Source organism: Thalia democratica, chromosome 8 (genome assembly GCF_965202585.1).
Source record: "Thalia democratica chromosome 8, ktThaDemo2.hap1.1, whole genome shotgun sequence".
Taxonomy (NCBI): Eukaryota; Metazoa; Chordata; class Thaliacea; order Salpida; family Salpidae; genus Thalia; species Thalia democratica.
In genome coordinates this window covers 3,400,410-3,413,839 of record NC_139172.1, presented here as the reverse complement: position 1 = coordinate 3,413,839, position 13,430 = coordinate 3,400,410, and the positions used below count along the sequence as shown (strand labels likewise).

The following is a 13,430-nucleotide window of genomic DNA, read 5'->3' as shown; positions in this document are numbered from 1 at the left end:
GCTTTTCTGTTTCAAAAGAATGCGTATGATATTACTGTTATGAATCTATTTTTTATGATATTTTTAACAAAGTTTACTCAAAAATCTTAATAAATAAAAAATGGCTTGCGAAAACTTCATAAAGTTACGTGAAACACTGATTTATTTATATTGTTTAGCCTTTTTCCTGCAGCACCGTACATGATAATGAAAAAAGATAAACTAATAAGAATCTCAAAATTTTAGAACTAACAACTTTATGAACTTTAAAACATGCTTTTTAAGACTTAACAAAATTTTGCTCAAAAGACTGAGTTTTCTGTAAGTTTATTTTTAGCTCTGTCTCGTATGTATTCTAAAAAAAGTCAGATGATGTTTTCTAACATATTTTGATAAAAAAAAAAAAACTAAGCTAGTTTTGAAAACAATAAGTTTAGTTCTATAGAAATATCTTTAAATTATTCTATTTTTAATTACTTTAAAAAATCATTGTCAAATTACCAAACCACTGATATTTTATTTTTTATTGTCTGAATGCAAAATTTAGTTACACTTTTGTAAAAGTCTTTATTGATTGTGTAGTTTTGAAAAATTATACAATAAAATTTTAGCATATACCTTTAATGAAAAAGTTTCTCCAAAAAGCTCTACTGTGTACTGTACAGTAAAAAATTTAAAATTGAAATAAAATAACCACTTAAAAAGCATTATTATGTGTATTGATAAAAACAAACTGTAGTTTGTATATTATAATAAGACTCAATTTGATTTGCATAACTTGTTTCTTAGCTCAAAACCCTTCTGGTCAGTTATTTCTGTATGAGTGTTATACAGTTTTTTTTTGCTACTGTAATGGTTTTGTCTAGTATCTAGTATTAAATAGCAGTATATTTTTTAAGTTTTTGCTCTTACTGCTTATTTTTAAGTTTTATTATATTTAAAGTTAAATAGTTTTATTTGAGTTAACTAGGCTAGTTTTATGGTACTCAAGATATTTTTTTTAAGTGGCCTTCTTGTTTTGGTTAGTAAGTGCCGGATCTCAATACAACAACAAGTAAAATAGTTTGTCAAACATATTCAAGCTGAAGCTAGTGTTGGCACTTGAGGCACTCAGGCTAGTCCAAGATTTTTTGAAGGATCAGGCCAAATTAGACTAGTTTGAAATAAATAAAAAAACTTGAGATTTTTATAAGGGAAATTTGTTTTTATTTTGGTAGTTCTAAGCATTTAGGCACAATGAAAAGTTTTTTTATCAGTTTTTGGCTTGCACTGTGAACTTTTTTAATTATCTCATTAGCTCTGGCTGTTTTAATTTTTTGCTTTAAGAGTGGCAAAGTAGTGTTTTGTGATACAGTCTTGTTTTATTTTGCTTTAGAAATTATTGACCCTACATTTTACCAAGCCTCAACCTCTTATATAAATTTTATTAAGTTTTTTGCCAACTTTATTTTACCAAAGTGAATTCATTTGTAAATCTATAAAATTTTAAACTGCTTCTGGTTTGAACTTATTTTTAAGTTTCATATTTATTAATTACTTAGAGTAGTCGATAATCAGGTTAATTAATCAAGCTAGTTCTGTTTGAGATCTAATATTTTTACTCAGTATATCCGATATTAAAACTATGTTATTATTAAAAAAAATTCTAAATAATAATTATGATTCGTCTCAACACATTAAATTAAATGTAAACAATAGTTGTATTTTAAACTAAATTGTGTATTTCAGTATTAATAAAACATGTCAAAAAGAGCAAATATATCAGCAGCAAATGGAGCGTCAAGCAGTAAAATGAGAAGAGAGGACTCCAAAGTTCAAGTTTGTTTCTTGTATTATTGTCTATATTATTTTGGTTTTCAATATTTTGTGTAATTTGTTTTATCTATTTGTGCAAAAAGTAACTTTTTATTTATACCCAAAGCTTTTATATATGAATTAATTGTTAAGGCCATAGGGGGGGGGGGGTAGGCCATGTTTTTTACAAGTTGATCTTATTTTACAAAGTTTTTACTAAGCTTCAAGTTGCTTTTTACCGTTTTTAAAAATTCGAATTAGTTTTTGAGATATGACAGGCCAAAGTCGGGCCGCATAACAGGTTCCTTATGGGGAAGGAAAAACTAAAACGGCGAAAAAAGACTAATGCATTCAAAATCTATCTCCTCCTTTATTTTTTAAGCAATCTTTTTCAAACTTTCACAGTCTATTCTTTATACAATAACAAAAAAACGTTATTTGTGACTTTAAAAAATTTCAAGTAAAAATACCTTTTTTTCGAAAAAAAACAATTTTTTTTGATAAAAAATCACTTTTTTTTTTTTTTTTGTCATAAAATTTTTTTTTTTTTAAATTATTAAAATTCACAGATAACGTTTTTTTCTCATAATGTAAGGAACATTTCCTGAAAATTTGAAGAAGATTGCTTGAAAAATGAAGGAGAAGATAGATTTTAAAGCCCGTTTTTAAAAACTTGAGAAAAACGGCTTTAAAGTTACCCTTTATATACCCTTTATAAAGACAACCCTTTATTTAACCGGTCATAAAAAAAAAGTTACTTAATATTTTTAAAATCTAAAAAAAGCATCTGAAAGATTATGAAATTTACTATAATATAAGTCTATATGTTATTTTTGGTCAAAAAATGGCTTCTACCCCCCTATGGCCTTAATTTTTGTGTAAAAAAAGCCTTGATCACTGTATTTTTTATGAATAAAACTATTTAAAAAGTAAAAAATATATTTGAATTCGTTGCTACTCCTGCAGTTTTTAGTTTAAAGCAAATAATTTTCAAGTTTTATTTTAAACTAAATTTTAAGTTGCTTAATGTTTTAGGCGCTTAATGTTTTATAATTGTTTTCTAAAAAGAGTATAATTTGAAAATAGTTACCTGTTTGGTGAGTTTAGCTTCTAATAAAGTTTTACACATTAAAAAAAAATTTAATACTTCAATTTTTTTAAACCTTAAATATTGTTTTATAGAAATTTTAAAAACTAGCTTACCCATGAAGATATATAACTTTTGTGAAGTTTATTTTTTCTAATAATGTTAAAATATCAAATTTAACTTCATACAGTGCGCTAGAAATTTTTATTTAATAAACTAACTACAACCTCATTAACTAGATAAGTTTTAATGTTTTATGAAAATTGTTGTATATTTTAAAACTTTTTATTTGAGATCTAATGTAATTTTTATAAAAAGTAGATTCACAAGTTTCTCTCCTATAAAATACTTATTCCTTTTTTAACAATTATTATAACTAAATTATTTAATATATTTCTTTTTTTTTAATGTTTTAAAGTTGTTGTAAGTTTTACTATCAAATGCTATTTAATTGTTGTTATTAGCTTCACTTTTAGTTTTAATATAACATCAATAAGCACTTATGAATTTTATATGAAAATATAACATTACTATTTACTTGTAGGATAAAGAAAGCTTGGAAGAAATAAAGAAAAATCGTCTAAAGGTTAACAGAGTTAAATTATTTTTACAAATAGTTTTTATACTGATAAGTTTAAAATATTTATTTGTTTTATTCAAGGTAAAATATATTTTTTACTCATTTATAGTTTATAAAAGTAATTGTTTTTAACTTGTAAGAAATTGTAAAAAACCTCAATAGCAAATGTTTTGTGAAAATTTATTTAAACTAGACTTGAAAAAAACTTCTAAAGACCACTTAATGAAATATGTGTTATCATTTATCAAGTAAAATTTAACTTAACTGTCAAATGACATTTAGAATTTAGGCGCTTATTTTTAAGCTTAAATTACTTTAATACTATTACTTTTAAATGTTATCTCTAGTGTAATTAATTTTCAACATCTGTCTTAAAGTTTATACATTTTATGCTATACAGCCTTATTTTTATGATATATTGGTTTTCATAGATGATGTGTTTGAATAGTAAGATTTTAGTTTATAGATATATGTATATAAGCTTGATTATTATATATTAAAGTATGTATAATTAGTATGCAATGTAAGAATTAAGACTGAAATAACTTGTACATACTTAAAAATTTATTAACATTTTATCAACATTAATTTTAATTGCGTACTAAGTGTTCAAATTAGTAAAATGTTATGAATAAATAATCATGATATGTTAGCAGATGATTTTGATATTATTTCAAGGTGGCTATTTGTCATTTTAAAACATTTTAGTAAGATAGTATACCTTTTAACTTTTTTTTATAGTTAAATTCAAATTTATTTAATCATTTTTTTAAAACAAATTCGTCTAAGTAAGTTAAGCAAATATCCACTGTTGAAATTAAAAAAAAGAAAACTTTCAACTTTATCTTTATCAATCATAAAACCAATAACAAATCAAATTGCACTTTAATAAAATAGTATTTTAATTTCTTTTATTCACTAATTTTTACTAACATCTCTAAGAGTCTATGGTTGTTAAAACCATCTTAAAATTTTATTGTTTTGCAAATAGTTAGCTTTGTTAGCATTAATCAATTGAAAATGCAATTAAAAATTGTATACACTAGCATGAATGATACTTTGATAAATAAAACTAAACAAACACTCAGTAACCTTGTTAACTAAGTAATGTTATAATAACTGTATTTTATGGGTATGTGTCAAATATACACGAAGAGATATTTTTGCACAAAGACGCTTTTGTATGAATTGAAATTTTTTATTAATTTTAATTTTATTTTTACTATCAGTCGGTAACTTTTTTTTTGTTTTTATTTATTAATTTATTTTTTTAAATATTTTTTTGTTCATTATTATTTTTTTAGATAATAACTGTTATTAGTTTTTTTTATTTATACTATCACTGTAACCCTTACCCTCGGTAATTAACTAATTTTTGTTCTTTTTTGTTTTTTATTAATATATCATTTTGGTTTTTTCTTGTATTGTTCTATAACTTTATTTATATTTTGTATATTTTTTAAGCTAGTGAAAAAATAACTCCTTATGCAAAAGTATCCCTTTGTGCAAAAGTGTCTTCGTGCAAAAATGTATTTGTGCATAACTGACCTTTTTCCGTATTTTATGTACATGCTATAATTTGTTTATTATTTTACAGACTTAAACCTATTTTTTAGGAGAACAATACTATTGATAGTGATGATGAAGAACAAAAAGAAAAAGAAACCTTTCTCAATGAAGATGATGTAGAAGGTTTTTTAATTTATTGCTTTTAGTTGTAGCTTGGTTTTATCTAAGCGTATAGTATATGTATTTATTTTATACAGTATAAAATGTAAAGTAATTAATTAGTTGAAAAAAAATTAATGTAAGTTTGAAAATTATAATGTTAAATTTCAACTTTATTGGTTCATGCATTTACTCTCAACGGATGCAAGTTGAAAACTTTGATTGCTACTCTCGGAGTAAAGTATAAGAATACAATGTTAAATTTCAATGTAATAACAAAATATTTTTTAAATCGATTAAATACTGTATAGTTAAACCCAGTAAATTTATTTTAAACTCAAATCACAAAAATTAGTAAAAATAATTTGTTATTTATGATATTCTAAATAATGTCTATTAAGTTATTATCATGTTGATTGAAGCTCCTAAAAGTTCATTAATATTATAAATCAGTGTTGACTGAATACTTGTTTTTGCCACTACAGTAACCTCTCGCATCTTTACGCACTCGTGACGTTACGCACTCTCGATTAGTTACGCATTTTAGAATTCTAAAAATTTCAAAATTTCAAAACAAAAAATTTAGTTTATTTAATATTGTACAAATTACGTTTATTGTATATTTTTAATTTAACATGTGTTTTTAAATACTAACTTACCTCTCTATGTCTTTAGACTTTGTTAACTCATGTTCTTTGACTAAGTGATAAACATTAAGTTATACCTCAATATATCAGAAATTTTATTAACAATAAGAGATTAAATTAAAATTCTGAAAGAAATATAACTGTGTTAAATAATGAAATAATAAGAGTTAAAACACAAATAAATAATACAGCACTATTGCCCTATATATGAATAAACACCATTTCTTAATGTAAACAAATGCCTAGTTATAAATTGTATTTGCTAAGTAGAATAGAATACAAATGTTAAGTATCAAATAAGTCACATATAAATAAAAATAAAGTATACTTATTACTAAAGTTAGTAAAATTTTTATACTAGTATTATTATGTTATATAATATTTAATCCTTTTTTTTTATATATGTATAGTTTTATCTTTTGCTTTCATATTTATGGATAAAGTAAACAAGTTGTTAAAAGTAGAAAAGTCCCCAGTCTGCTTATAACTAGATGCAATATCATAAAACAGCCATTACAGTAAGTATATTTGCTGCCTCTCGTATCTTTACGATCTCTCATATGTTTACGCACTTTTTCTGTGGACTCAATGTGCGTAAATAAGCGAGAGGTTACTGTACTTGTTGAAAATTTCCTCACTTAAAGTTTTATTGTTTATTTTTTTATTACCTAATAAAGTAAAACTTTATCTTAAACCATGAATAAAGACCATAGGGGGGGGGGGGGGGGCCCACTTTGTTTTTTACAACTTGATCTTATTTTGTAGAATTTAATCTGAGCTATCAGACACTTTTAACCGCTTAAAAAAACTCAAAGTAACTTTTGAGATATAAGCGATTAAAGAAAGGGCATTCAATAGGTTCCTTATGGAAGGCGAAAACTAAAAATGCGAAAAAAGACTATTTCACTAAAAATCTATCTCCTCCTTCATTTTTTGAGTAATCTTTCTCAAATTTTTACAGAATGTGTATCATTAAACTTCAAAGAGATCTATTGTAGGAATTTTTTTAATTTTGAGTAAAAAAAAAAATTATTGTCAAAAAACTACCCTTTTTTTTTTTGTTTTTTGTGGATAAAATTTTTATTTTTCAAAATTTCAAAAATTCCAACAATAGATCTCTTTAAAGTATAAAAAGGAACATTTCCTGAAAATTTGAAGTCTCTAGGTCAAAAAATGAAGGAGGAGATAGGTTTTTAGTGAATTTTTAAATTTCCGAGAAAATTGACCCCGAAAAATTTGCGGTCCATACGTTTGTATCGGAAACTTTTTACAAAAAATAAAATTACTCAAAAGTTAAATTATATTTTTGAATTCTATAAAAACAGGCTTGTAGTTTGTATTTAAAGCTTTCATATAAAATCCAAAGTTATTTTTTGTAAAAAAAAAAGTCGGACCCCCCCCTATGGCCTTAATTCTTCATAGTTATAACATTTAATTAAAGTCATAGGGGCTAAAAGTAAGGAATTAGTTGTAATAATGAATATTAAATGTTTTTAGTTTAAAGTGTGTTTTCATTATTATTATTATTATTATTATTATTATTATTATCGCAGTATAACTGCAAACTAAACTAATAAGCATAATATAAGTAATAAAATAGTAGTAATAAAACTAATATATATGATGCCAATATACAAACATGTAATCAAAGGAGCTCAACTTTAATTTCATGAACAACAATACGTAGGAGCTGAAGACAGCGATGTGGGAGACGAGTTGAACGAAGACGTGCAGATGACGCCGTTCAACCTGAAGGAGGAGATGAGCAGCGGCAAGTTCGATTCCAACGGCTTCTATCAACCCAACAAGGAGGAAGACATCACCGACAACTGGATGGAAGACGTTAATTGGGTGAGTGTGTTTGATAGTTTTTGATTAGTCTATATTGATTTTGAAACGTTTTTTTTTATAAATTAAGTTAGTATAGTTGAACAACGTGCGAAGAAACATCTCATAAAGCTGGGTTTTTATATCTGAAGCAGTTTGTTTATAATTTCACAAACATTTAAAATTAAGTATAAAACTAAGAAAAAGTCAAAACTTAAGTTTATGAAATTGAAATTAAATTCATATTTAAAGTTTTAGTTATAAATCGTGTTATCTAATAAATGTCCAAACTAAACAAGTAACTTGGAATATTAAAACTTAATACAACAGTTTTCAAACTTCTTTATTTATTAAAACTAACTAGGTATGCTATTTTATTTTTAAATAGTTAACATTTTTGTTTTAAAGTAACTGATTACTTATTAAATACTTTATCTTTAAATTAAACTGTTTTCACTTGTACAATTATATTTTCACATTATTTAATGATTTTAGATGTGAACACTTGTTCTATTAATATGTTACTAATCTAAAATATTAAGTTTGTAAACATAAACATAACAATTAAACATTAAAAATTAATTGATAAATGTATAAAATTTGACATATCGTTTAATAATTGTATTTTACTTAGGCAGAAGTTAAGAAGAATGAAAGGAAAAATAAAAAGTTAATAAAAGAAACCGAAGAAGAAGATGTAGAAAGTATTGATGTTGACGAAGCTAAGGTTTTTACTTGTTTTATAAATAATTCAAAATTTAATTTTTGTTTTAAATTTGTAGGTTAATGAATTACTTTTAGTTAATTGTATATATATATCATGATGTTTTTTAATCATTTATAAAACATATGACATGTTGAAAATAATAAACTACTATAAACATATTTAGTTAAGTTGCTTAAAAAATAAAAACTAAACAATAGTTTGTGCTTCAACTTTTATAAACATTAGACAGTTTTAATTTAAGTACCAAAACGAAGCTAGTTTAAAGTATTAAAGTGTCCTAAAATGGCATGTATTTGAAAGTTTATCTTCGAAAAACTGTAGAAAAGTTGTGTTCTAAAAATTTTAAAGATAAAAAGAAAATTATTACTACTTAAGTACAAGTATTTGCTTTGTCACTTTTTTAACTCATATCAACCAGTTTAGTTTTCAATGTTAAGATTTTGTAAAAAAACATTGATATGTTATATTATTTTAAAACACATCATAGATCATTGTTTTAAAAGTACATATATGTATATTGAACTTTTAAATAGTTTGCTTATCTCTAAAATTAGACGTAATAGAATGTACAATGTAGTTATAAAAATATATCAAATAGCATATTTTTGATAGGTTCTCGGAAAAATTGTTAAACTGATGCAGCCGAAAGAAACAGTTCAGAAAGCGATGCAGAGGCTGGGAGCATCGAAGAAGTGTGAAAAGAAGCGAAAGTGGAAAAGTGATAATAAATACGGTTCGGATGACGAAGGTTTACATCATATTTGTTTATAAATATTTTACTTTAAGTGATAGTAAGTATTTATAATTTATTGTTGAATATACTAGCAATTTGTAAAACTTTATTAAACCTTTTACATATTTTATAGTTTAAATATGAACTTAGGATTGTTTGCGTCCTTTGAAAAAGTGATCAAACATAAATTTTTTTCAACTAAAATGAATTTTTTATTGCATAAACATTAATAAAATTTTGATTAAAACCTCAATAAAATATTTTTCTTAAAATTTCCTTAGTATAAAAAATCTCATTAAGGCCATAGGGGGGGGGGGGGGTAGAAGCCTTTTTTTGACCAAAAATAACATATAGACTTATATTATAGTAAATTTCATAATCTTTCAGATGCTTTTTTTAGATTTTAAAAATATCAAGTAACTTTTTTTTTATGACCGGTTATATAAAGGGTTGTCTTTATAAAGGGTAACTTTAAAGCCGTTTTTCTCGAGTTTTTAAAAACGGACTTTAAAATCTATCTTCTCCTTCATTTTTCAAGCAATCTTCTTCAAATTTTTAGGAAATGTTCCTTACATTATGAGAAAAAAACGTTATTTGTGAATTTTAATAATTTTAAAAAATAAAAATTTTATGACAAAAATTAAAAAAAAAAAGTGATTTTTTATCAAAAAAATTTTTTTTTTTTCAAAAAAAAGGTATTTTTACTTGAAATTTTTTAAAGTCACAAATAACGTTTTTTTGTTATTGTATAAAGTTTAGACTGTAAAAGTTTGAAGAAGATTGCTTAAAAAATGAAGGAGGAGATAGATTTTGAATGCATTAGTCTTTTTTCGCCGTTTTAGTTTTTCCTTCCCCATAAGGAACCTGTTATGCGGCCCGACTTTGGCCGGTCATATCTCAAAAACTGATTCGAATTTTTAAAAACGGTAAAAAGCAACTTGAAGCTTAGTAAAAACTCTATAAAATAAGATCAACTTGTAAAAAACATGGCCTACCCCCCCCCCTATGGCCTTAAACGTTAACTTTATTTTCTCTCAATGTATTTGCTCTCTACTCATTAAAAAAACGGAATTTCATTCTAAGTTCTAATAAAGTATTTTTAGCAATAAGGTTTTGTTAACTGATGGTTATTATACAGATGATGAAAAAGACAATGAGACTTCAGAGGAGAAGAAAAACAAGGAAGATTTCATGAATTTAACGGAGCTGGTGGATCAGATGACAGGAACCGGATACTACGACATTTACACCGACACCTACGAAAAACTCAAGTTCAAAATTAAAACGGTTGGTTACGTTTAGTTTATGTTTTGACGTTTTGGATAAAAATAACTACTTAAAACTGTTTTTTTAAGCTTGGCGACTAAAAACATTTATTTTACTTGTTGTTACTTAAGTTTGATAACAAAATATTAATATAATATATACAAAGTAGACACTTTTAAAATTAGATTTATTTTTAACATGTTTGGCTTACTCATACTGTTAATACATATTTTTCTATAAGCCATACTTATAAAAGACTAGAAAAATCTATTTCAAATTTCTGTGATTTTTGTCGTAGTTTCGTATAGACTTATACCATTTATTTATTACAGAAACAATTTAAGTTTTATATAAATAACTTATAAATATATAAAAATTATAGTTATTTTTAATCCAATATTATTTCTAACAGGGTTGCCAAAAAACCTGGAATCCTGGAAAAACCTAGAATTTGACAATTTAGGCGATAAAAACTTTCATAAAAAAATTTGATCAGGTACGAAAAATCTATCACAAAGACAAATAAATTTTTGTATCATTAAAGTTCTTTTTATCATTGAAAAAAAATTTAAAGTAGCTTTACAGTATCCATTCAATTTTGTTATACTATTCAAGACAGTTTTATAATACCTTAGTTTCAATTTAAAAAAATATATAATTCAATTTTTTTTTTAATCTGGAAAAAATTTACAAAAAAAAATTGGCAACCCTGCTACTGAAAATAACTGTGTTTTGATATGTTTTACAAAACTAAAAAAATAAAAAATATTTTGTTTAGTTGTTAAAAGGTTAGTATATGATTAAGTAAATTGTTTAACTCTGCAGACCAGTATGTTAAATTTAATACTATTATTATAATAACTATCGTTCATAACATGTTGCAGACAAAAATATATTTTAAACTATTTATGCTGCCATCTGAAGCTGCTATTGCATGTTTTAGCACTATATAATTATATTTTGTAAATAACTATTCAAAATTTTAAATTAATCGTTTGCTAATAAAGATCGTAGCAAATCAAGTTAACTAAATTGTCTAATAATAACAAATTTAAAGAGTACCCTTTCTTTATTAAACTAACACATGTGTTTCTGTGTTGTAAATTATAATTCAACTTTAATATATAACGTGTTCTAGCACTTGTATATATTTTTATATTGAAAATAATTTGTTTTAAATATATTTTATAATTAATAATTTAATAGTTGGAAGAAGAAGACGACGATGACATGTTTGCTGATGATTTTGTTGTGAAAAAATATGAAAATAAAAAAGGTTTGTTTAATTAAAAATTGATAATTGCAATGAAATAGTACGTAGAAAAAAAACTAGATGACAACAAAAAGTTTTTACAATTTTGTACTGAAACATTCAGTAAACAACGTCTGCTTTTTGTTTTAAATAGCTCGGTAAAAAAAATAATACATAAAAATGTTAAAGAAAATAGTACTAAATGGTAAACAATGTTTTCACAATAAAACTTACGAAATAACAGAAACGAGTGAGATCAAATGGGAGTATAAATGGTCGAAAGAAGAAGAAAAAGTTTACGGACCTTTCCCTACTAAACAGATGATGGTAAGTTATTTCGTACCTAAGATTTGATTCTAGTATTATAGTTAATATATTAAATTAGTTTTTATATACTTTGGGAATAAAACTATTAAAAATGGGTGTTTTGAGTTTATTTAGTTTTCAATGACCATCTAAACTTGTTTATAAACAAAAATACTTTTTTAATGCCTAGATCAAAATATTTAGTTAATGTCTAGAATTAAAAATTTAGCCTAGAATTAAAAAATATAAAACATGTATAAAAAAAAAGCACTCCATAGAAGTCTAAAGATACAAACAAGAACTGTAAAACTTAATAATTAAAAAAATACCAATTTTTACAGGAGTGGAAAAACAACAAGATGTTTGGCAGCGATGTTGTTTGCAGAAAAGTTAATGGTGCTGAGTTCTATTCCATGGCGAGAGTCGATTTCGAGCTGTACTTGGATGATTGAATACTGTGATGTAGACTGATATTATGTATACTGTTTTTATATATAGACTGTTGTTATGATGTCGAGAAAATGTTTTACAAGTTTGATAAATGCATGTTTTGCAAAAATTATTTAGTTTGATTGTTTTAGTAAATTCTACACAAAGTTATATGTTAAAATAAAATGTTCAAATAAAATTCTTTTTTGCTCTTTTTGTAGTTTTCATTAGCAAGTTATTTAAAATTTAGTAAACTTAATTTTTTTGGTTTTTAATTTGCCTATACATGAAAAACGTATATTAAATTGTGATATATTGAATTAAAATTTCACATAGTTGTTTTATACGTTTTGTTAAAAACTTTTGCATTGGGTAATAAATACTTTTTCAAAATTAATAATACTAACTAGTTTGTACATAAATTGAATACAAGATGGTTGAGTTTTCAAATAATAATTTTTAAATGGTGATGAATGTTAAATAGTTGTAATTTATTTTTATAACGACTTTTTTCGTTCTTTTAGTTGTAAGTTGAAGAAATTAACAATATAAACTTTTTAGATATTCTTATGTTAAACATGTTTATTTAGTTTTTTTAATCTTGGTTCATATGAAAATAATTTATGGTATGCTATATTAAAACAACAATAAAATTAGAGCTTACTAAATAAATTATACTAATAAGCAAGTTTAACTTACCATTTATTGTCGATATTTTTGCTAAACTAGTACTTTATTTAGTAAATGAATTTCAAAATAATGTTGTTTTTAGATAGGGTTTAAATGTTTTTATATACAGTTTGAAACTTACAAACTTGTTTTAATACATAGTTTGATATAATACTTTAAATTAATTTCACTGGCACTGAGTCGCACGAAATCTGGAAAACTGGAAAAACGTGGAATTTGAGAAATTTTGAAAAAACCTAGAATTTTGAACAATTTTTACATGTTAAGTAGTAAAATTTCGATAAGACATGAAAAATTTATCATTAAAACTAATTTGTTAACATCAAAAGTTTTATTATTTTAAAAAACACATTTGAAATAGCTTTACAGTATTTTTACAATGTTGTTATACTATTTAACACAGTTTTTTATATTTAAACTAAAAATAGACCTAAAAACGTGTACT

At 24.2% G+C, this 13,430-nt stretch overlaps 1 protein-coding gene across 1 annotated transcript; it reads left to right on the top strand.

Moving 5' to 3' along the window:
* Positions 1–1,705: 1,705 nt before the first annotated feature.
* On the top strand, positions 1,706–12,661 carry LOC145842533 (CD2 antigen cytoplasmic tail-binding protein 2 homolog). Its single transcript, XM_082949992.1, has 10 exons — positions 1,706–1,797; positions 3,405–3,446; positions 5,057–5,132; positions 7,443–7,606; positions 8,217–8,309; positions 8,922–9,057; positions 10,181–10,329; positions 11,515–11,584; positions 11,805–11,887; positions 12,208–12,661. Exons 1-10 carry the CDS (start codon positions 1,720–1,722, stop codon positions 12,316–12,318), a joined length of 1,002 nt encoding a protein of 333 aa, XP_082806118.1. The 5' UTR covers positions 1,706–1,719; the 3' UTR covers positions 12,319–12,661.
* The last annotated feature ends 769 nt before the right edge of the window (positions 12,662–13,430 follow it).